The sequence below is a fragment of the Embiotoca jacksoni genome, unplaced genomic scaffold (genome assembly GCF_022577435.1).
Source record: "Embiotoca jacksoni isolate LCO1_2020_lvr unplaced genomic scaffold, fEmbJac1.0.p SCAF_3, whole genome shotgun sequence".
Taxonomy (NCBI): Eukaryota; Metazoa; Chordata; class Actinopteri; family Embiotocidae; genus Embiotoca; species Embiotoca jacksoni.
In genome coordinates, this window is record NW_027185381.1 from 22829961 (window position 1) to 22854565 (window position 24605).

The window sequence follows — 24605 nt, forward strand, 5'->3', positions numbered from 1 at the left end:
CTAACAGTAATTGACCTCCTTGTGCTTGTCTACACATCAGTGAGGTGTTTTAAAGAGTTTATGCGGTGACATCATCATTGTGTAAAGCACCAAACTTATTAACTGATCTTTTTTTGGCCACTTGGGAGCAGCGGAAAAAATAAATAAATAAATAAACAAAATACTGCCTGCTGTGTCCAAAAGCAATGCTGGGAGAGCAGTGGGACCGCTGAAACTGGATTTATAAATCGACATTACAGGGTTACACAGTACCTGCTGGGGCTGGAGTCTGCACATAGACTCCAAAGCTTTGCCGTAGCTTTCTAAAAAAAAAAATCTCACGAGATGTCAGGGCTTCAGCAGAAACAGAGATCCACAGAAACCTTTGGCTGATTTTTATTTCTTCTACAGGTTTTTGATGCCAGTGGAGGAAGATCAGAATTTATACAATATGTTTCTATATGAAGCAAGCTAAATGGTCTCACCTTCCAACCCAGTATCATGGCAACGCATGAAACTTTTTCACGCTTTGCTGTGATAACAGGTTGCACATTCAAGTAAATCACAAGGCAGACCGTAAATACAGTTACTGCAGATAGTACAATTAAACAATAGTAAAGTTAGATATCTTGTCCTTTGCTGTTATTGTTAAGTCAAGTTCCGCCTGAAAGCAGTGTGTATAATTAGGACCTTTTATTGTGAAAGGTAGAAAACGGAAGCTCGGTGCTTATTGTGCTGACTGTGTGGAGGACGTTAATAAAGTGTTTGCTGGCAGAGATCATGCAGGACGTGTCCATTTTATAATTTTATTGACGTTATAAGTATAAGTGCAGTTATAACCCTTGGCTACATATAGAAGACACCAACATTTAGCATTGTGGCAGTGATATCAGTGGGTGGATGCTGGACTATAACCAACACTGAAGGTATCTAAACCATTGCATAAAGTATGAATCCAGTTTGAACCAAAACAATAACATTGTAGGCCGTAAAACCCCAAAATTAGCCTGAAGAAGCTATTAAGGTCCACAGAGCTGTGGGTAACTGCCGAGTCAGGGGATGACTCTCTGAAGGTTTGTCATTACGAGTTACTCCTTTCACATTACACATTGATCTGACCTCAAAATATGCTGATTAGAATCATTTTAAGCCAACACAGGGAGTCCATTCAGAGGTATGTTACGAGATAATTGTTTGGATTGATAAAATTATGAAAAGAGTGCTACGCTAGACATTATTTTTATAGCTTTTTTTTTTCTCCTTTCATCTGCTGACTTCCTGTGCCTCACAAGCATCTTCTATGAAAGGGCTGCATACTTGAAGTAACGGTTATCCAACTCACTGCAGGGCTGCTGCTTTTTCAATCAGCACGGGGCCTTGACAAACCTCACTGACGTGGCAGAAAGGAAAGGAAAAGAAACAAACACTGCAGTTCGCTTTGAACAAGTGTTACCGAGCTGAAGTGAGGGCATTAGCTCGACTACTTACTTAGTCAGAGGTCAGCAACATTTACATTTCCACTTATACCTGACATGATAAAATTCTCTTTTTTATTATTCCATTCCTTTTTCTGAGACCTCAAAGAGAGAGAGAGAGGAGAAAAAGAGAAGGGAGAACTCGGCTTCGAAGCCATTGTGCTTGAAACATAAGTGACTCCTCTGGGGTCGCCTACAAAGACCTCGGTCAGTTGCTCTGGGCTGGATTTCAACTTTAAACTAAGCTGAGCTGCCCGGTTTTGGCCAACCATTGCTCGAGGCCATGTGGACAAATTACCGATGTCACACCTGTTCATATTTCTGCTCTGTATCAGCACAGTGCAGCAGGTCTGTACGGGGGAAATAAATGTGGCAGCACCGACAAAGGGAAAAGCAAAAACGCTGGCACGTATTGCATCAATCATCTGTCACAAAGATTCAGGGAAGGTTTGCCTTTTTGTACGTGCCACTGAGCCGAGCAAGGGAAAAGGTGGGAAGGTGTTTCAATTAAGGAATGTACACTGTGCATTTGCATTTGTTACAAGAAGGCTGATGAGAAAACTATAAATTCTGAAAAAAAGCTGTCTCCTGTCATAGCTTGACAGGTGTGTGAATTAAAGAGGAGAAAGGTGAAAACTGAACATGTAAAGACAGGCAGAGAAAACATCCAAACTTAAACGAGTGATAGAAGCCACTTTACATTTATTGTTCATATATTTATTTTACTTTGACTCCCTCCCTTCATGTCTCAATGGCAGCAGCTCTAGAAAAAAACGTTTTATTTTTTTGCTTCTTCCTGTCTTCTTTTTACATTTACTCATCCAGTGTCCCTTCCCGGCTTATATCAGACCGAAGAGTGTGACTGAATATGAATATTCAACCTACGTCTGATTTACCTTTTACACCATCTCAGAAAGACTCAAAGCCTCTTTTCACTCCTTTCATCCCGTTCACTATTCTTCACTGGAACCAGGTAAAGTCTGGAAGAGGCTCTCTGCCAGCTCCAGTCGACAACCGCAGACGCTCCACTGAGTACGCCGAACAAAGACCCAATGTGTCGACTTAACAGCAACGGTGTCGTAGTGTGCGCAGAGAGATGGTGGCCTATAACTGGGAGATGAAAATTAATGGTTTGAACTGTCAATATTTGGCAGGAACAGAGAGGAGTGTGCGGGGACACTTCCTTTGACTGCACGGAGAAGACGCACCAGCTATATATCATCACATACACGTGGAGCAGCACCGTTAAGTGACATAATTTTCATAAATTACCAAGCCTGAGTAACACAGAACAAAAAAAGTTATTATCATAATAAGGTGCAAAATAGCACCTCTTTGCATCAGTTGAAAACCATAACCCTGTAATTAACAGGAAGAAAAGCAATTTACTCTTGCTTCACAGCACAGCATCCCTCTCTGCCTGCTCCTCTTGGCTTTAAAGATATATATTTTTTTGTTATTATTTTCTGGCACACTGAATATATGACTAAACCTTCTCGCTGCCCCCACTCTCTGTCTCTGACTCTCTCCCACACAGACACACACACACACACACACACACACACACACTCTTCCCTCCGTTACCACACATTTGGCATGACATAAGTCAGCTGCTAGAAATGAGAAACAAATCTAAACATCTGATTAGCCTTTAATCAGTCTCTTCACAACCCAGGAGGACACGAGGAAGAGAGAGAGAGAAAGAGAGAGAGAGAGAGAGAGAGAGAGAGAGAGAGAGAGAGAGAGAGAGAGAGAGAGAGAGAGAGAGAAGAAACGAGGAGACTGAATGACTCAGCCTGTTTTGCCTTGCAGAGCAACATCAAAATGAAAAAACCTGCAACTTGCATCCGAGAAACCTTTTCTAAGACAGCTCATCTTGTGCTTTTTGAGGATGCAAAGCTGCTTTAAACAGCAGCTACGTCGCTCTGCATGATACTGGGTGGCAGCTTGATGGAGGTTTTAAAGAAGTCACATTATCTGCAGAGTGTGTAGTCCTTTTTTCTGAAAATGGCTTTGTTTATGACAGTATTGATTAGTCTTATTGATGCCTGTGGATCAAAAATGCCTTGACGTCTGAGGCACATTCGTCTAAATTCTGTCTTTGTTTGTGTGGGTGTGTTTTGCTGAGCTATATGAAGAGACCAAAACATTTCCAAATATATTACATGAACGTCCTGCTTCACCTTCAACTGGTATTAGTTGAGCACCGGCCAAATGAATAGTAAGCAGTTAAACACGAAACTAGCTCAACATTGAATGCCAGATTAGTATATATTTGCAATTTATAATATATATAAGATATTTAATGCATCTTTCTCTTGGTTTTGGAGACTATTCATTGTACACTACTGGAAATGTTAATTGTTTCACATGGTCACCCCGTTCTGGTTAACCACACGTGGGATTGAAATGTTATCCATCTAAATTAAATTGTCGTTTCACTGTCTAGGCATTACTCTTTTCACTAATGCTATTTTCAAGCAGCCTTGCACTTACACGTGAAGTGCATATAAAAACAGTCCTATTAATCCAGAGTTTTCCACGACCTAACTGGACCTTTTTGTTTGGTGTGCTCCAAACCCCATGAACATACAACAGGATTGAACAACTTTTGTAACTATTAGTCCAGTGTGCAAGAGGATCAACTCCAAATGTGGGTGATGGTGATGCCTGATCTTTGATACTGGAGCCTTTAAATGTCTTTGCACATCATAATGTAAAAGAAAGTGAAATCAGGGTGCCAAAAAAGAAGAGCAAAATGTAAAGAGAGAGCAAACTCATTTTTAACACTATAATACATCTAAAACATAAGAAAAGGTGTATTATTGGTATGTGGATATAATCCAGCTCACTATAACTTTAATTAGCAATCCATGCGCATCACCATCAGCCATTAAATTATAGAAAAATAGTGATTGTGTGTAGTTTTTATGAGAGTTGTATAGATTGTTTTTGGTGATTTAAAAATGGCTTAAACATCCACTATTGCTGATGCACACTTAAAAGTACACTGTACTCTTTTTGACCCCGGATGAGAGTGAGCCCACAAACAAAACTTAAGTTGTTTGGATGAACCGGTTACTGGCTCTGCAGTTTTGTGTTCCTGTGCAGGGTTAATTTTTAATGTGATGTGTTGGGAGAAGGCGGCAGTGAGAGAGAGAGAGAGAGAGAGAGAGAGAGAGAGAGAGAAGGAGAGAGAGAGAGAGAGAGAGAGAGAGAGAGAAGGAGAGAGTGCTTATAGGCAGAATCCATTCAGCAGGATTTCACTTCTCTGTTTCAAATGTCTGACAAAACAAACGTGCTCTGCTGTTATACGGGCGTGGCTACTTTGAACTTTGGGATAACTTTTGGAATTAGTTAGTAAGAGTTCAGCAGGAGTCTTATTGATTTCCTCTATACTTCACTTTCCAGTTTAATCCACATTACCTTGTACTTTGTGCACTTTGCCACAACCAGAATATTTAAGTGGGCCAGCATAGCTGGCAGGACACATTTGCAGCAAATCAAATCTTCACTAATGACAGTCCACTAGTATTATTAAATTCTTGTGAAAGTCAGTAGGTGAATTACTTCTCACTGGCTGCTTCCCAACATTACATCCACCCCAGAGTGCTTTCTGGGTAATTCTTGCTGACATCTTTTTCTCATGTCCTTTATCCTGTCTGTCGCTCTGTTCCTTCCTCTGTTGGTTATCCTGCTGCAGACAGAGGCAATTTCAGGCTAACCCGATAGCGATCTCAATGTCTGACCCTTTGCAGGTCAGCCTTTGTAGCGCAGTCACCTCTTCACACGCACACACGCTGTCATCCTCACGGTCTGTCTGTCTGTCCACTGATCTTTCTCACTCTCTCTTTCCACATCTCTTCTTTTACCGCAGCTCCCAAAAGCTGGCAGCCAGTTTTCATGCCTGACATTCCAGTACCCCAGCCTTCTTCTTTTAAGTCCAATCCCTTTTAACTTGAACAGGACCAGAGTGAGAAGTGAAAGTAGACAGGTAGCTGCTGAATAATGGATGACCCAACTGTTTGAAATTCTCCCTATTTTCAAAAGCAAGAAGAAAACAACTTAAATGTATTTTAGAGATGGAGGAGCCGCGGTAGAGAGGTGGTTAAGTCTGGAGAGCTCTGAGCACTGGCTAAACTGGGACAAATGGTGCTATGTGGCAACATAAACTTTGAGAAACAGGCTAAAAAAAAAAGTATTTTATTTTTGCTATCTGCAGCTTCTGCAAAATCTTTAAAAATGTTTGGTTTGTTTTAACCTGTTGTCTCCATTTGGTCCATAAACGCAGCTAATATTTACTCTGACCACTAGAAAAAAACAAAAAACACTAACCACACATGTTAGACAAGTAACAATATCCATAAAACAAACAAAGGACAGGCACAATTTCCTTGTCTCGCCAATACCAGCATCAACTCTGATCAAACTTTATGCACAAGTGCACACTGTGTTCAAACTGTGGCAGTGAGTGCAGCTAAGGTCCTTTACTTTCTGTTTTCATTTCCCATCAAGCATCAATTACTTCAGTGTAAATAGTTATTTGACAACTGATGAGAGTCTTGTCACTGGAAATGAGACCTAATTAAATTAGACAAACTTTCTTAATGACACTTCACATTATTTGCTCCCCTCTTCACAGACAACTGGCTTGGCACCAGAGCACCATGAAGAGTAGAGTTTTAAGATCGGATTTGGAGAATATGTGAGTAAACTTTCCGACTAAAGTTGTTTTATTTTCTAAATTTCAAGGTACAATACCACCTTGAAGCGCAAAAAATGTCCTAAATGTCAAATTACCCACGCACCAAGCAAAACCCTTCTGTGAGGTTTACCAGATAAACGTTTGTCATAAAAAAGTCCAACTTTCCCCATCTAAAATCCACTCTGTCACTTCTTCAGCACTTCCATAAAACCACTCTGCTCGACTAAAACCCTAAACACAGTCAAGAGGGCTAGAAAAACCTCCTTCGGCGGAAACAGGAGACAAATCCCCACAGAGTCTAATGGTTTGGCCTAAATACTGAACCGGATTAAAACGACTAATATTTGCTGTAATTATGTAACTTTGCAGGTAAGAATGAGCGTAGGGACTATCTTAGGGTCAATTTGAGGGAAAGTGCTGTGAATGGAAATCCTCAGAAAGAAAGGAATTTTCACCACAGTGCAAAATAAGGTGAATTAAAAACGTCACTCTTTTTTTGGCCCTGAGCACAGTTTAATTAATGCTAATGTCTCCGCGTGAGTCACAAGAACTTTAGATGTAGCGTAAAACAAATCCTTTGTCAAAGGATTTTAAATACAACTCAGAAAAGCTTTCCCATCACATCATCAACATTAAGACAGATGATGTGATCATTAACAACTGAAAAATCATTTGGGGCTCATCAGTGTCTCGGCTACTTCAAAGGGTCCGTGGTGTGATGGCCTGCCTGTTTTTGATCTGTACGCTCTAGCTCTGTGTTGTAGGAGGCTGTAGCCGGCCATCAGACAGATTGGGGACACCTGGGCCCGGTGTCTCCACATCATAAAGTCTCTGCCCTTCTTCACTTCAGAGAGACTTCTCCACTCACATGCATGATTGTGTCATGCCACACAACACAGCTTCACACCATACTACTTCATCATGTGTTTTCCTTTGTTCTTTTGGGTTTAACTTTGTTTAAGTTTGAATAAAGTAGTTTTGTTTGACCTTCAACCTGCATTTCCTCAGTTTTGTCATGGCTTTTGAGCTGGACCATGGAATGTGGTCAAAGGGAAACTAAATTAATTTACTTCTTTGCTCCACTGTTGCGCACCCTCAGAGGCAAACAACCTGTTTCTCAACAACATTAAGTGAAAAAAATTAGGTAAAGGAAAGCTGTCTAATACCCTGAATAATGAGATAGCCCTGATTAACCCTGCTGGGTTCTTCATGGGCTGGAAACCAGGCTAATAAGAAGCTTTGCAGCGCAACCTATTTCTTATTGAAGTACATTCCTGCAGTCTCCTTCAAATATAATTGGTAATTGTCATAATTTGAGTGATTAGGCCTCCAATTAGCATTTCTATTCATGTTTGTTGATGCATAGGGACATGGCAGTGGATTATTGACAGGAAAAAAGGCAGGAGAGAGCAGGGGAATGACCTGCAGTGATGGTGTGGATGGCCGGGTTAGGGTTAGGGTTGGCCGGGGACTCACTACTCTAGGCATATGTGTCCATGTGATACATGTGCTAATAACTCAGTTATAAGAACACCCTGAAAATATATTACTTTGGATGTAATGTCATCCCTATGTCGGAGCAAATACAGAAACTATCTGTGATTTAAAAAATGGTCAACCATGTGTCACACAGCAAAGCAATCATCTGAAAGAAGTTCTGTTTTTTTTTTTTTTTTATTTGTGGTACGTCGTAAAGTGATCAGGACTTCATGACTTATTCAACCAAAGGTGTTTGAAGAGATTGGTAAAGATGTTATTCTGCAAATGTTTGATGTGTCCTCAAACCATGACTATTTTGTATACAAATATGTGACTATGATTGCAAAGGTCCACTTTCCCTCTTTCTTGTGATAAGTGTTGCATATTTAGGCAGTGGTGAGGTCATGAGTAACTCAACCAACACGGGAGTGGCAGCCTATTTTGTCTGATTATGAGTATGAGTGACAAAAGGACAAGATTGTCACGTCTTATTAGGTGGGGGAAAAAAAAAATTGATGATGATGTCAATCAAGCACAGTTGGACACTCCCAGACAGTACTGAGAGGTCTAATCAGCTAAATGAGTGAACCACCAGAGTGTGAACCACAGGGGAAGACAGCCTTCAATGTTAGAGTGTAAAGGCCAGTGTTGAATATAGTGTTGACACTGGACAAGTGAGAAAATAAAATATTCTTATAAACATCAGCATACATAGTAAAAGAAGCTTGATTTTTGATGGACATTTTTCCCAGACACCGCAATGCAAAACAGGCATGATTGAGCGGCTTCCAGCTGGAAAACATTATTGAAACATATTTTTTATTGGACTGATTGTGGATGGTGGTGAAACAGCTCTGTGAATGCTCCAGTAAATAAAAAATAACTATCTTTGAATATGTCTTTGAATTTTAAGTGGCAGTAACATTTCAAAGACTCAGCCTGAAAAACATGCATTAGTAGCATTAATATAATTTCCTGTTACTATTAAACATTTAAAATGATTTTTTGTTTATTAACAAAAAAAATAATTCACACACTTAGCTTGTGGTATTTACTGTATAAAGTGTAATATGGAATTGGGACTTGGCAGAGTTCATTATGTGAAGTGCTGCATTTTCATTTAATTAGGCGTTGGCGCAAATACCACCTGCAATAATAATATTCAGTTAAAGCAGCATGGAAAAATATTTTATTCCCCGCGCCCCATTGGAATTTAAATCCTGTATCAACAAAGCTGAAGTCTGCTTTTGGGTTCGAGCTGTTATCCAGAAATGTCACACATGGCAGATTTGCACAATTTCAAAAACCCAAATGGCAGCTGCAATTATTATAAATCACAGGAAAACCCTAGTAAACAAAAGTCCCGTGGAAATAGGGCTTAGCTGTTCAATGTAAGGACAATGCTTTTTATAATTGAGCTGATAACTGTTTAGAAAACTTTACCCAATGCTGTTTCTTGATGTTGATCAAGCAACGTGACTTCAAATACCTACAAAAGTAATGACTTCCTCCTGCTCCGTGCATGCTGTGCTGTTCTCCATTCGCATGCAACAGGAACAGTGTCAGAGCTTTTTGAATACGTGTCGTACACTACACTGTTATGGGAAGCCTGTTTATGCACGTTATTCATTGTGTGAACAAACTGCTCCAAACGTAGAAAGAATGAATGTATACAGCGATGCGTGCATGTATGTGTGTCGGGCATTGAGGACTACATATTCTGACCAGCGAGTCAGACCGATTGTGTTCCATGTCAATTGCATTTGACCTTCTCAACCCAGGGGGCAGACACACTGAGACACACACACACACACACACACACACACACACACACACACACACACACACACACACACACACACACACACACACACACACACACCTGTGCTGTTATGCAGAGGCAGACAGGGAAGGAGAGAAGAAGGTAAACACATCTCTTTTTTTTTTATTTCTGACATTTCATTCTGCGCACACACCCCTCTCTATTTCCACTTCTCCAAATGTCTGCCTTTCACCACGTCCCGAAACCTGTCTGCAGGTCACAGTTATGACACCTCAAAGTCACAGTTACTGCCAAAATGTCAAGAGGATGAAATAACAACACACAGGCAGGCCATAAAACGAATACAGCAATGTATGCTGAAGATGAGAGGATGAGAGGAGCGGAGCTGGCGGGAAGGATAAAGTTAGAAAGATGCACACCTGCGACAGAAGATGCAAAGATGATGTAAAAAAAAAACACACACCCTCCTTGGCTATAGATAGATGAAAGACCACTAACATTTTTAGAGAAGGCTTTTAAGTGATCGATATAGCTTAAAAATTCACATGCATTAAAATCGTGTGTGCGTGTAAGAGAGAAAAAGAGACATAAGCAAATACTATTCAACATCCTCCAACCTCAGTGAGACGTATAGAAATCGGTTCCATTACATTGTTGTTCAATGACAGCACACTTTTAAAACTTGATTCTTGCGTCAGTTGGCCATTTTTCTGTTTCAGTGATTTTCAGATGCAGTGGATGTGGTAAATGGGTTACCAAAGACCAATGACTGCTGAAGGACGAGCAGATAAGATGCAGTCGCGTCTGAGTGTAGAAAGAGGCGCAAGAAAATAAAACCATTTTTTAACTTTGATTGTTTTGATAAAAAAGCTTTGTAGGGGAGGCTGCCCTTTCTCTGGGATTGTCTGATGCATGAAATCAGTTTCTGCCAGTGTTTTAACATTCATGTTCCTGTGGCTATGTTGCTACTTTGTTGTGATATCAATTGAGTCTTCCGATTCCATGAATTTAACACAAAGCCACACAAACAAAGTGGCTTTATGAAGACCACCACGTTGGTCTCGCAGACTGACAGTAAATTCTGATGGCTTTCATAATCCCCTGACTTCTTCCTCACACCACAGTGAGGTTCATAGTGAGGTTCATATGTTGTTTTGGAGTTAAATAACTCAATAAATATTGGATGGATTGCTATGAAATTTGGTACGCACATTTATGTTCTCCAAAGGATGAACTGTGATACAACAGTGAACCCATGCAGGGCCATCATCAGGTCAGAATTTTAATTTGGTTTATGACCAAAATACCTGACAAATTAACACATAGACACGTCATTAGCCATGTTACAAAGTGTACAAGTTCCAGATGCAGGGTGCTTTGACTGTGAAAGCGTTTTTGCTTGAAGGAGGTGACCCGTAGTATTCAGTAGAAAAATAAATCTTGTTTTAAAACCTATAACCAGAACAACAACAACAACAACAACAACAACAAAAACTGCCCTTGAAGCAACATCTGTATTCAGAGGCCAGTTCGTGCTATCACAGATTTTGAAATTTATACGGTCATGTGACTTGACTGGTGATGTCAGGCCACCAGTTATCAAAGCTTTATGGGCACATTTCCTGAATCTAACATCCCACTCAGTGAAACAACTCCACATTATGTGGAATTTGATACCAACAGTGACTTCCTTTTACAGCACATTAAACAGCATCAATAATCTGGGCAGTAAGGTCATGATCTGGTGAGTTTTATTTCCCTGGGTCTATATTATCCCCATGTGTTTATTTAAAACTATTTCTACATGATATATAACTCCAAGGGTGCGGAAAAAGAGCAAACTAAATTGAGTATAAATTAGGCCTGTAAGCCAATAAATGCAGTGCCACTTTACAAGATGGAAACTCTTGTAAAGTGGAAGTGCAGCACACGCTACGGGGCTCCCCAGGAAGCAAGAGGAATAATTTGTATTGTAATATGTAGTGCAACTAATAGCCTTCCTGTTATGATGATGGTAATATCTGAGAGGGGGTTTCTGCTGTAACACAGCTCAACTTAATGAAGTTCCTCACTCTGTGACTTCTCTGTCGACTGGGGTGAACGGTTTGACCTGTGCCTGCAAACTGCAAATTTTCCGGCTGGTATATTTTGTGTGCGTACACAAACAGATAAAGCAGCCTAGCAGGATGCATTGACCATGGGAGACAAGTGATGCAGGAGTGAGGACGATGTGAGAAATATGAGCAGATAAAAAGATGGAGTGATGACGGCTCAAAAACACATTAGAGACAGGTGAGAACTAACAGACTCAGATCTCGCAAACAGCTGGAAAAGTGATTTAGTCGGATAAAATTATTTTTCACTTTTGTTTACCTGCACAATCACCTTGCTAGCATCATCTAACAGCTCGCTGATGTTACTGAATTGCCCTTATGAGAGAAAATGTAAAGTGCTGCTCAACAAGTCTCATTTGTGAATGATACTTCATCATACTGCTCAACTGAATGGAAATCTAAAAGCTCATTACTGACAACAGTGAGCTGTGAATTACAGCAGATAGTTCTCAATCCCCACAACACAAACAAGCTCTCGCATTCTTTGTATCTTTTAATTTTCTCATACACAATTCGAGCAGTTTTGCAGCTCGATTTCAATTACTAGTCTCTGTTGGACTTTGTTGTTCATTTATCACGTCATTTTACTTTGAGATTCTTACCTGACGCTCTGTATCTCTAATATGTCTGGATCTGTAGCATTGAGCGAGGCCACAAAGCTGCCCACAGGAATGTTTTCCATCCTGGTGACTATGAAGGGGTCCGGGAAGAATACCGGTCCCTCGTTGATGTCCTCGACCTTGACGTGGACGGTGGCTGTGGAGCTGGGCCCGTAGCCCACATCGGAAAGTAGAAGGTCCTCGTTCTCCACTCTGATGAGTAGTGTATGGAAATCAGACGCCTCATAATCTAGAGGCTGAATGGGGAAAATGATTGGGAAGGTAAGGGTTATTATTTAATTTACTAGATTACATAAAGGCATAGGGAAATCTTATACACAGTACTTTACCTTGACAACTGACAACATCCCCTCATTATTGTCCGGGTTAGTTTGGATCTCGAAGCTTTGCATGGGGTCTCCACTGATTACAGAGTACATAGCTCTCCATGCCCCCGTGGCTGGGTCGTCTCTGTCATCTACTGTCAGGTTGACCACGACGCCCGTCGAGCCCTCGAGCACACGAGCCTCAAACTGTTAAAAGGAACCAAACGGAGAGAGGACAACTGAGGATACCTTCATCTAACAGAACAAATCAGACTGGAATCAGACAGAGTAGACAACTCAGATGAAGACCTTGTATCAGAAGATACATTATGTAACTTAAAAGACTTCAAAGGCCGGCTGTTAGGTGAAGTTTTGAGGCAGTGCTACTGAATAGTAAGTCCAACAGAAATATGTAAGAAGAAAAGTGGACGTGAACAGATACAAATTTGCTTTAGGTGGCATGAATTAAGTCATCTGCCTGAGTTGATAATGATTCAAACTTGAGTGGAACATCTGGGCTTATTGCATATTTGCAGGACTCTGTCTCAATTAAGAGGAAAAAGTAGTTTAGGGAGGAAAATAATAGTTTGTGATCAGTGTCTTTTAACTTTTCTGCAAACACATAAAGGCATGACTCATACATGCACAATTGCTGTGTACTTGTTGTAGAAAGAAAGAAAGAAAAAAAGAAAGAAAGAAAGAAAGAAAGAAATTCTACTGTAAAAGAAAATTAAACATAAAATAGTAGATAGACTTGATGACTCATTCTGCAGTCAAATCCAACAGAGACGCTTACCTAAATCACAGGAGGAATATAAACACATGAATGCACACAACAGAATAAACATTATTCATGTCCTTCGTCGGTGAGTCTTCACAGTCCATCTCATTTATTCTTCAGTGTCAATCACTCTTTACCTCACTGCTCATTGCTGGCAGCGGGCCTCAATCAGATTCTTATCGATGCATTCTGCCTGCAAGGCTTCCACTAAAGACTACATTGTGATCAGGGTTACCCTTGCAGAGGCTCCGGGCAGCCAGAAGTAATTCAGTCAGCGTGTGTGTGTGTGTGTGTGTGTGTGTGTGTGTGTGTGTGTGTGTGTGTGTGTGTGTGCGCGCGTGTGTGTGTCAGGACCATTATTGTGTCAGAGCTTACAGTGTAATCTTTCAGACACAGAACACTCTGTTTAAGGATAGCGCTGGTCCAGCCTAGATTACTGCGTCTCCTGTCAGCCCACGGTATTGTTGTTTCACAGATTACCCTCTTACTGCCTCACACTGCCTGGCTCCATGCATTTATCTGAAGAGAGACAAACATTGATTTCTCCTCTTTTCTTTTCTCCCTTTTTTATTCATCCAAAGCTTGTTTAAAAAACACTTTGAGCCATTCGCAGTCATTTAGGGAGCGCGGGATCGAAACACAATGTTCTTAAAAGAAGGAAGTTATGTTTGTTCCCACGTGTGCGTTGTCGGCCCTTTTGTCCTGCAAAACCTGCAGTGGTGCGGTACAAAAGCGGCGGGTGAAAATTAGGAGGATGCTGAATTGATACAGCATTTGCTTTAAGCTATAGTGAACAACCCTGAAGTGGTGAAAGCCATCTTACAAATCCTACCTACAGTACAAGTTCCCGCTGCACACAATAAAAGACACAAGCCCAGAACAAATGCATGTGATTCACATTCCTCTGGTCCTCCCCCTGGACTTCAAACTGGAGATAAGATACACCCAAACACAACTTTGTCTGCAAGCTCTCGCCGTCCTTCACACACACACACACACACACACACACACACACACACACACACACACACACACACACACACACACACACACACACACACACACACACACACACACACACACAGAGTACAGACAGCAGACAGTCAGATTGAGTTTAATCATGTGGGGCAGCCATGCGGGTGGAGAAAATGCTGTATTCTGTGTGATGTGGCCATTGGGGCCCTGCCCTGCCGCTGATAAGGCCCCAATTCCACCCGGAGCACAAAGCAACCAGTCACCTGAAAGACTTGAAGGAAATGACTGACAACTGGGCAAAGCACCTGGCCTGAAATGACTTAAACACATTATGAGAGAAGAGGAGAGATGATGGCAAGAGAGAGGTGGAAAGACGGTCTGCCTTCAAGTTTGCTGTTATCCACATGTGTATTTGTATCTGAGACTCCCAGCTCCAGAAAGAGAGCCAATTACAGTAGCAGCTCTCAGAAAAAGATGACCACATGGCCTGGACACAGGCACACACACACACACACACACACACACACACACACACACACACACACACACACACACACACACACACACACACAGTCTACAGACTCTGAGCTTGAACAATGAACACACAATCAAACACGCACTTTCAAACATGCAGAGATCGACAGACTGACAGACAGACAGTGTTGGCAGTGACCATAAATCACAGAGTCCTACACTTCACAAGTTTAATATTCGGAGGAGAAAAACCCACAGCGTGCCATCGATTTTCTGTTTCCCCATCTCCTTCCATGTCTGACTTTTCAATAATCTGCTCCATAAACCTTCAAGGTAATGCCATGCTGCCAAAAGATCATTGGGTGATAGTCACATCTTAAGATGATCATATGAATAAATTGCTAATGTCATGTTTCACTCGACGATTTCAACACTTTTGACTGCACTGCTCTATGCGTTTGATTATGACTTATGTTGGTAACTCATCTGTTGACTATTCATTTCAATTTATTTATATAGAGCCAAATGACAACATAAGTTCTCCCAGGGCACTTACCATAGTAAGGTCAAGATATCATAATATTATACCTTGAAATACTTTTGATTACTTTTCTAATTATCTGTTGGTTTGCCTTAATACGTGTGCAATATAAACATATATAACCTGCCTTATACATAGTCTATAATAAAACAGTAAATCATATGACCTTACATGTCAAGTTGTGAAGCTTGTATATGACACCATTAACGTGTCAGTTATTATAACTTAAAATAGTACCAAGGAATAACATCATGTTGGTGCAGTGATCACCTCATTATCTTTTCATTGCACGCATGCTAGCTTGCTGATGCTAGCATTTAGCTGAAAGCACAATCTACAGTCTATTAGTTCAGACTTAAGTAGAAGTAATAGGTCGCAGCAATAAGTAAATTGCCTGTACTAGAGCAAAATGCATAGCTTGCCCGATCCATATATCACCACTGCAGATCAAGCGCTCACTGCCACCAGCTCTCTGCCTTATTTACATTGGGGTACTGACTGGACCCATTCCCACTTTTTCTCTCAACTTCCTCTGAATCGGACTCAAAACCTCAAGTGGTAAGCACCTGCAAGCCGAAGCAAAACAGCTGGTTGATTGAAGACACAAAATAATTCCACAAAACTTTCATCTCAACACTGTCAACAACAGTCAATGTACCTCTTCTCCAACAGATGGGGTTGCAAAGGAAGCCTCAATTTCTGGCAAAAGGCCTGAGAAAGAGACGTTAAGGCTCAGAAGAGTATACGCATCTGTCTGCTTTCCCTGGTAACATTAAAATGCGCTCTGCCTCATTAACACTACTATGGAAACTGCCTCCATTTTCTTATACAAGCTTTTAATTCGTCTTTCATTGCCAGCTGGCATTGTTTGCCTTTTTACAAAACAGAAACCCAAACCCTCTTCTTCCAGTCTTGCTGCTGTGTGTAGAGCGTTGACCTTAATACACAAGGACAGAAAAAGAAAAGAGTACGAATAAATGAAAAAAGTGTAATCTGGCCACTATAAACCAGAAAATGTATCTATCTGACTTTTTCATCTTGTTCTCCACCTCACAGATATACACCAATAAACACAAGCACGCCTTTGCAACTAAGTAAACGCACACACACACACACACACACACACACACACACACACACACACACACACACACACACACACACACACAGACGAAGGGAGATCAACTTATTTTATTCCTGGATGTCTGTCAGAATGTGTTATGAATACAGATGACAGTTGTGGCTGCACTGACAGGCAACTCGACAGACAGTTGAGCAGCTGTTCATTTGTCCTAATGGAAAGTACTTTGTGACACGTCCCCGCTGCCCCAAAGATTTTCCCTGACAGGGAACACGCATAACAGTGGCCCATCACATTAAACCTCCCGAGACGCGACTGTTTTTGCCTCCAAGACACTCTTGCTCCGTTGCCACATCACAGCAGCGAGGCGCTGCAATAGAGCCATTTTGAAGTTTATCATTTTGAATGTGTTAGCTGCTTTTTCACCCTCTCGCTTTTGTTGTTGTTGGTATCTTTACAATTTTCCATAAGTACTTCTTCGTCCATCTCACCTTTCGTGATGTGTTGTGGATCCTCCCTAGATGGCTCTTAGAAATCAGAGAGCATACTCTAAGTGGATGAATCCTAACACATTATCTGGAAAATAGATACTATACAAAAATCCCCAAATTATGTTGCACCTTGAGCATAAGACTTTGTAAGATATTCACACTCTACATGATGAAGCCATGCACTAATTTAGTGTTTCCAGCCTCTTTGTTACGCTGTAAAAATACTGCGGTAGATATCACAGAGGTAAAAGTCAAATTTGGAAAGAAATCAGCCTGAGTTAAACAAGAATTATGTACAATTTCAAGCAGCACTTGCTTGTCCTTTATCTGCTTGCAAAAGCAGCTTAACTCTCAGCAGAACGAGGTGTAGACGGACTCGAAATCTGTAACAAGGCACCATTGTGCACGCGATCACTCATCTTCACACACAATCCTATACACAGTATGCACACACATTTTTGACTCTTCCCCCTAGGTTTAATCCTGCATACAGTAAGAGAGCCTGGAGAGTTAATGAGCTTACCTGTGTCTTTATTAAATTTCAACAGCTTCTGTGCAGCCTGTTTCTAAAGATAGCATTTTGATGAATCTGACATTCAGCAAAGCAGCTTTTCTACCTTTTCCGAACATGACAGATCTCATATTCGTCAATGAGACTTGTTTGAAAACAGAAAAACATATTAAAGGAATACAGGCAGGCAGTATATTTAATAGCCATGTCTCCAAAAAGGATTGAAAGCCATTCAAGTCACACAGGTGATACATTACACAGAAATGTGTTGGACAGCCTGTCTCGATTGGCCGCGGTGAAGTTTCACACCCGAAAGTGTTGTAACTTTTTCGTCAATACACGTAACAGTTTACCGATGTTCCCTAAAACCTCCACTTGTAAGCTATCGGTGGATGCTGTCTAGCTGGCCTGTGCACGCCCCAGTTACTGCAGCATATGCAAATTTGCAGGTATGTGGCCAAATTCTTTTTTTTTTAAAAGAGTGAAATAAGCTATTCTAATAAAGTTTGACCTAAATTTGAACAACGTGATCTGTACGGGAAATGCTGTCGTCTACAGTACCAGCTCCCTGATGCTCAAGAGATTTACTCCTGTGTAAATGTTGCTAAAGTTTTGCATTTTAAAACAAAAACGTGTTAACGTGGATGTAGCCTAGCAATAAACATGTTAAATGACAAAAAAATAATTTCATACTAAATGGTGTCGAAGAAATTTGATCTGTGCCAAATAAGTATCAAAGTTTGTGTCCCAGCCTTCGACATGTCACAGTGTATTCAGTGAGAAAGGCTTTTTTTTTTCCATCCAAAAATATGCTGAACCTTTGTTTTGTTTCCCTGTCATTTCTGTAAAGGGTTGGAAGAAATTGTTCATTGAAATGAATTAGTAAATCTCCAACAATAATAACTAATATTAAAACCAATACAAACTTTTATTGACAGATTACTTGAAAATCAGAGGCCACTTCTCTTGAGAAAACGGAGGACCGTAGGAGCTTGTTGTGAAGAATGCAGCTGGCCTTGTGATTTCTAACGCATCAACATTCTTCTGAGGGAACTTCAGACGTGAGGGACAACATGACTGTTGCTATTACAACTTTCATCCATCTTTCCAGTGCATCTTGTGTGTCTCATTGAAAGATTGGTGTGTCAAGAGGCATCACACTGAATTAAATTACCTGGTAAAACCCTCAAGGGTTTCCTGCTTTATGCAGCATACTTGCTGGCAGGAAATAATAAAAAAGACTTCATACATGAGTCCTTGTTGAATTATGGATGATGAGTAGAGTAGAATAAAGTTGCAAACCTGCACAAAGTGTATTGATTTAAGCTATAATCCAACAAGTGCAATTGGATTCAGGGAAAAACTGAAAAGCTGACCAACAGGTTGAATCTCAAATAGCAAAAGCTTCAACTATAAACTCTGACTCACCACATCTTACTGTGACCTGATCCATTCGTGCATTTGTCTGCGTCAAATAACTCACTCACACATGCACACCCACGAGCGCACACTTGTCCTTCCTAACATGCTTCTAACTTGACATACAGCGCACAAATCCTTTCCCCGTTCCTCTCTCTTTGTGACGGAGATTTCTGGCCCGCTCCGCCAACGTATCACCCAGGGTAAAGCGCCGTGTGTATCTCAGAGCTGGCGAAGCAATCATGCAGGGCCCGGACTAATCCGTGACACCCGTTAGCCATCCCCCAAGACAGACCGGCACTGACAGGGCCCTGCTGCCCTACGCCTGCTTCTACACCCATCACTGCTAACGTCTTTATCAGCGGGACAGATGGATTACAGGTGAGCATATTCTCCTGGTCATCATAGAAGAGGGAGCGGAGGGAAAAAGAGAGAGGGAGAAGCAGACAGGCAAAGAGAGAGAGAGAGAGAGAGAGAGTGGAAAATTGAGTGAGGAAAAAAAATAATAATACAGAAACTGGCTGTCAGGAAGTTTGAGTGACAGGAGTGATAAGGTCCATCATGGGCTTGTTATGAGGAGCAGAGGGGAAATAGACCCGGTCAGACATGGCGCAGAATTAACAGCGCCGGAGCAGAATGGAGGTGAGGCGAGCAGTGCGAGTGCAGAGGAGCAGAATGAAGGGGGCGATCAGGATATTGGTGGAATGAAGTATCAGAGGAGGCGAGACACGTGAAGGGCAAAAGGTGGCCGGTATGGGAGAAGACACGATTATGTCAGGGTCTGCTCTGATACAGCATCAACTGGTACAGAAATTTAACAATATCCACAGGTTCTCTGCTAGCCTGTAAAACAGCTTAATATGAAATTCAACACAGCAAGTAATCCTTGAGACGCTGCACGTAAGACTGAGAGTAAACACATACAGATAATAAACAGCCTGCCGTGATTGACGGATAAAATTCCTGAGGAGAAATATCCATCTTCGTTACAGGAGCATGCATATCTGCCCTTGCAGACAACAGAGATTCCAAGGGTTGCCATATCATTTTTGCCTCTCGTTTCCACTCCTCATAAAAATAGGATTAGACCCTAGCTATAAAAATTAATCAGGCCAGAGCCCATTCCCCTGCAAAGGGAGCTTCAGTAGGAAAATGCAATAAATTTCCCTGTAAGAGAGGATACCTCAGCTTATGATTTAAAAAAGGGGAAGATAGATTACAGTGAATCATCCATCCTTGGAAAGAACTTACTAAGGGGAAAAGAAATGGCAGTTCGGCATGCTGTTCAGCTAATTCTGACACTTTATACTGACGGTTTTAAGCATTCTCCACAAGTTCATATCTCAGTATTGCATCAGTGATTATCAGGGCAGGTTGTAATGCACCATTTAACATTACTTGTTCACTTAAAGCAGCTTTTCATCTCCAAAACAGTGCTTCACATTAAAAATAAAATGAACATACATTTTTGAAGGGGAGGAAATCAGGATATGTCGGTAATATTTGTATATTTGTTCTTACTTGTATAGCCTACTGGAATTTTTATGACATGATGGCATACATTAACGTTTCTGACAGTGTTGGTACTGTGATTTGATTGTATCCAAATCTGTGTGTTTTAAATCATTATTTTGTTTCTATAATATCGGAGACATGAAAATGACATGAACAAAAATCAACTTTTGTCAGAACTTTTGTAGTCTCTTGGGCATCCAGTGGGAAGGTAACCATGTTAGCACTTAGCACTGTGATGGGAAGCCCCTGTGCAATAGATATAAGGATAAACGTAGCTATGGAGCTGTCATGCAAAAATACAGTGTACATATCAACTGTTTATAATTCCTGTAGTTGTACAAAAGGAAAGGTACATTAATTTGAGTCTTGAAAAGGGAGGGTGGATGAACCCAATCGAGGGGAGAGTACTGACCCACAAAAGACAAAAGAAGTGTCAAGGTTGCAAAAAATGATGTCATTGGTCAACAATATATTAAAAGAAATCATGCTCTCAACAACACTGTATGTAGAAATATACCCCAATATGTTTGTACGCTTTCAGTTTCTACGTAAAATACAAAAACAATAGCATGATGTTGTAGACAGATATTGAAACCTGATGAAAAACAGCCACAGCCATAGAGGGACAAAATAAATTAGTATCAGTTCGTAGGTCAAACATGTCGTGCTCACTTTTTCAAGATAACATTCCATCTCCTAGCAACACGGGCTCTTAATTGTCAATCAAATTGAAAATGCCCATCCACTTATATGTTTATGCACAATGACTGCAGTCTGTTTATAGTTTACTGTTTATTTCTTTACACAGTAAGTGTTTTCAATTGCAATAACAGCTATGGCTCTATTTTCCAATTAACAAAACTAAAATGAAAAAGCATTGCAAGATGGATAATTTCTCACTCTTTGATTGTGGATGTTGATCATGTAACGACAGCAATAACAACTAATGACTGCATATCTACTGTACACCACATTCAGGAACTGAACATTCATTATTTTGAAAGCCCAAAACTGATGCTCACTTGCTTTGTGATTCTTTCATGTAAAGTATAACTTCAGTAACTTCAATGCACAAAGATGAATCAGGAAGGAAGAGGAAAACAGATTCTCTGCTGGCTGATCTGAGGATTTGAGGGTCTGAAACAAAGACTCCACAAGCTATAAAGTTGTGTCTGTGCATAGAGCTGTGTTAGGTAGGTCTGAGGAAAAACCAAGGCACCCTGCGTAGGGATTATGTTTGCTGAATTCAAACATAATGTGAACTCATAAAAATCCAGCAACAGTGCAGTAAATGAATAATACCAGAAAGGAACACAACTCCAGTACATTCATGTGATTGTTCCCTTTTCTTTTCCTCTCCCTGTATTGGGATTTGTGGGACCCGTATCCACTTTCTACGCATCGTTTCCGGTCGTCTCTCTATCTTTCCCTGCTTGAGTTCTGTTCATCAGCTGGAAGATGAGCTTTTAAAGCTTACTTCTGGTCCGCAGGAGGTGGTGTCTTCAGAAAAAGACAACTCAGCATTCTTGTAAAGGAGGGGAATTTAAAAAGTTCTATGAAAAGACTTGAACATTTTAGTTGAATAATTTATACAGGGAAAGCTTAAGAACTGCTGCTGACACAGGCTCAGCACCGATATACACACGCAAGTACACTCACAATACGATGGCGGTCATTTGAGAGGTCATAGATGATTCATGGGCAGGTTGGAAAGCGGTCAGGGAGAGTGGAGGTTAGAGGATTTATACAGGAAGCTTAGTGTCTTCAAACACTTGTTCTATAAAAGCTCCATTTCTCCACGCCGTTAAACGGATCTGTTCCCAGTGAGAAATGAGAACATTAACTGGGACACGGACAGGGTGCACTCTGCAAGGCCCCGCCGAGCCCTCTGAGCTGTAACATTTCACATTTGAGCTGCGCTCCTTACAAGCTCCCCTGACACCCCCAATGCATCATGGGAGGGCTGTAGGGGAGGTTTGGTTGCGGGCAAAAGCGTGATGTGTCTCAAAATCTGACAACAGCTGTGGGCGTTTCCATTAAAAAAAAAAAAAAAACACACAACTCAGTGTTACCACAGCACCTTAAGGTGCAGGGAAAGTATTTTTCTACCGGACTCCATTCGTTTCTCCCATTTTTTTCCACCTACAGATGTTAAAAGAGGGGATGAAAAGGGAAAAGAAAACAGCCATCGTAGCAAGTATTTTTTGCTATTCATGCTATTTTGTTCTGCTTTTTATACATACATACATTACATCTTATAGCGTGACTGCCAGGCACCAGTTTAGTCTGTTAGCTTTTCACTAATGCATCAAGGCTTTCCTGACTAAACAAACCATCAGTGAACCAGAACACGTCAACTCCCACTCGTGCTCAAATATTCCCTTATCTTACCTCTGGACCCATATCACCCGGTTACAGTCATGCATTATTACATGTCACATATGTTCCTTGCACACACATACATACCCTGTGATCCATTCTGGACTTTTCCCTGAGCTTTACCCTTAGCAGACAAGGTCAGAAATATATTTTTATGACAGATGCGAGTCCTTGAGTTGGATGAAAACACATGTGTAAATTAACTATGGAGGTGGAAGTCTGTGTAGGGGCAACTGAATGCAGTGCAAGCGACTTGTCTCCATAAAGTCCATCTGTCAAGACATCCCAAAGGACAAAAAATGTTTAGTCTGCATGAGCCATCCCATCAAAGATGATGGATCCTACATAAATACGAATTGAACCTGTTTGGTGGAGCCTTGCTTCTAGTCCTGTTTGGTTTACCGTAAAATCTGAAATAGAGGGAACGGCCTTAATTCACCTCTAATGCAAAGAGGGTCAGGCTTATATTTAAACCTTTGATGCATGGGTGGCTTTTTTACCGACACTATTACATACCTTTGGTCATGAGCAAACTTCTACATGGAAGTTTAAGCTAAATTACATTACTTAATTGTACTATCAACAACAAACACACACATTCTAATACAAATAATTTATAAACATCAGAGAAATGTGATTTCTTTGAAATTCATTAATATTTTTCAATGTTAACACATGTTTAATTTTCTCCCTTTACCTTCACATAGACTGACACCTACCAAACCCAATTTAGTCAGCACAGTAATTGCTAAGTACATTCACTTGCTCATTATTATTGGACAAAGCGTGTGATGCTCCACTGTTTTGCTGTCGAGCGCGGATAAACAGATGAGGTATTTCCTGCATTTTCTAGGCTTCATATGTATGCATGTTGTTTGAAAAAAACATTAGAAGACCAATGCTTGTTATCATGTTTGATACCAGAACATTGCTCAGAACAAATTGTTTGAGGAATGTCAGGGAGCTTAGTGCTAAACTGTCAAAAATGTATGAATTACAGAGATAATTTTTCCTGGTTATGTTAGTCTCAGTGCTTTCTGATAAGCCCCTGTTTTAATGTGTAGTGGATATCTTAAGTTACTGAGAATCAAATTCAACATTTCCTTCAACACATGTTTCACATTAAAAGAGAATATTCCTAATAAGATACACAGAGAAAATAAATTTTGACAGCACAAACACCCACACTGCATTAACAAAATTAGGTCTCAACAATCTGTATTTTTTGAAGATAAATATTGGTCCTTACTCGTTAAGTATATCCAAACTACTTTTCTATTCTTTTAACACTGTACATTAAATATAATACATTCTTCCAAGGTGTTTCAGGTGCCCTGTTTGCTCAGAAAATGGAATCCTGTTCTTTTCTAGTAGGTTTTAAAGGCATATGTTTTCAGCAAAGAGAAGCAGAGACCTACATTAAGGTAAATATTTTATAACCTTTTTTTTTTTTTACATACATTATTCTGGCTTTAGCAGCTATACGCTCACCATTATTACATGATATGCCAAAAATCCTGGCTATTATTTTCATTTCATTCATATTATATTTCAAAAATTATCACTATTTTCATGTTTTATTGCTCTTACCCTCTGGTTTGTTGTATGTAGTTGTACATAACCGCTGTGGGAACTGTCTACAATTTGAGGGGACAAAATGCTGTATTTTTGCTCAAAATCCGCTCAACAATAACCTTTCAACTTTTCATTCAAAAGTAAGACTCTCTATCAAAGACTGTAAAATTAATTAAAGTCGAACTGACTGCCAACTTTTGACCAAATAAGATTCAGAGCACTCACTACATGCCTCAATAATCCAACTAATTAGTCAGATAATCTTTCCATAACGCGGAGAGCTTGGTTAAAGCTTGCTATTGGAACGTGTTTGCTCTGTTGCTGTGTCCTGAGTCCTTGAAGAACTGCAGTACATTATCTATTAGCTCTAAGTGACCCTGACCTTGGACCTCCCCTTACCAGA

The 24605-nt window shown here is 40.5% G+C and overlaps 1 protein-coding gene across 1 annotated transcript in view; it reads right to left on the reverse strand.

The window, feature by feature from the left end:
* Nucleotides 1-24605, reverse strand: part of cdh13 (cadherin 13, H-cadherin (heart)) — a 314214-nt gene that overhangs the window by 43370 nt on the left and 246239 nt on the right. The window contains exons 10-11 of the mRNA XM_069162896.1: nucleotides 12485-12667; nucleotides 12138-12391 (exon numbers count right to left, since the gene is read on the reverse strand). Coding sequence (XP_069018997.1) covers nucleotides 12138-12391; nucleotides 12485-12667 — 437 coding nt within the window. The remainder of the gene's footprint in view (nucleotides 1-12137; nucleotides 12392-12484; nucleotides 12668-24605) is intronic.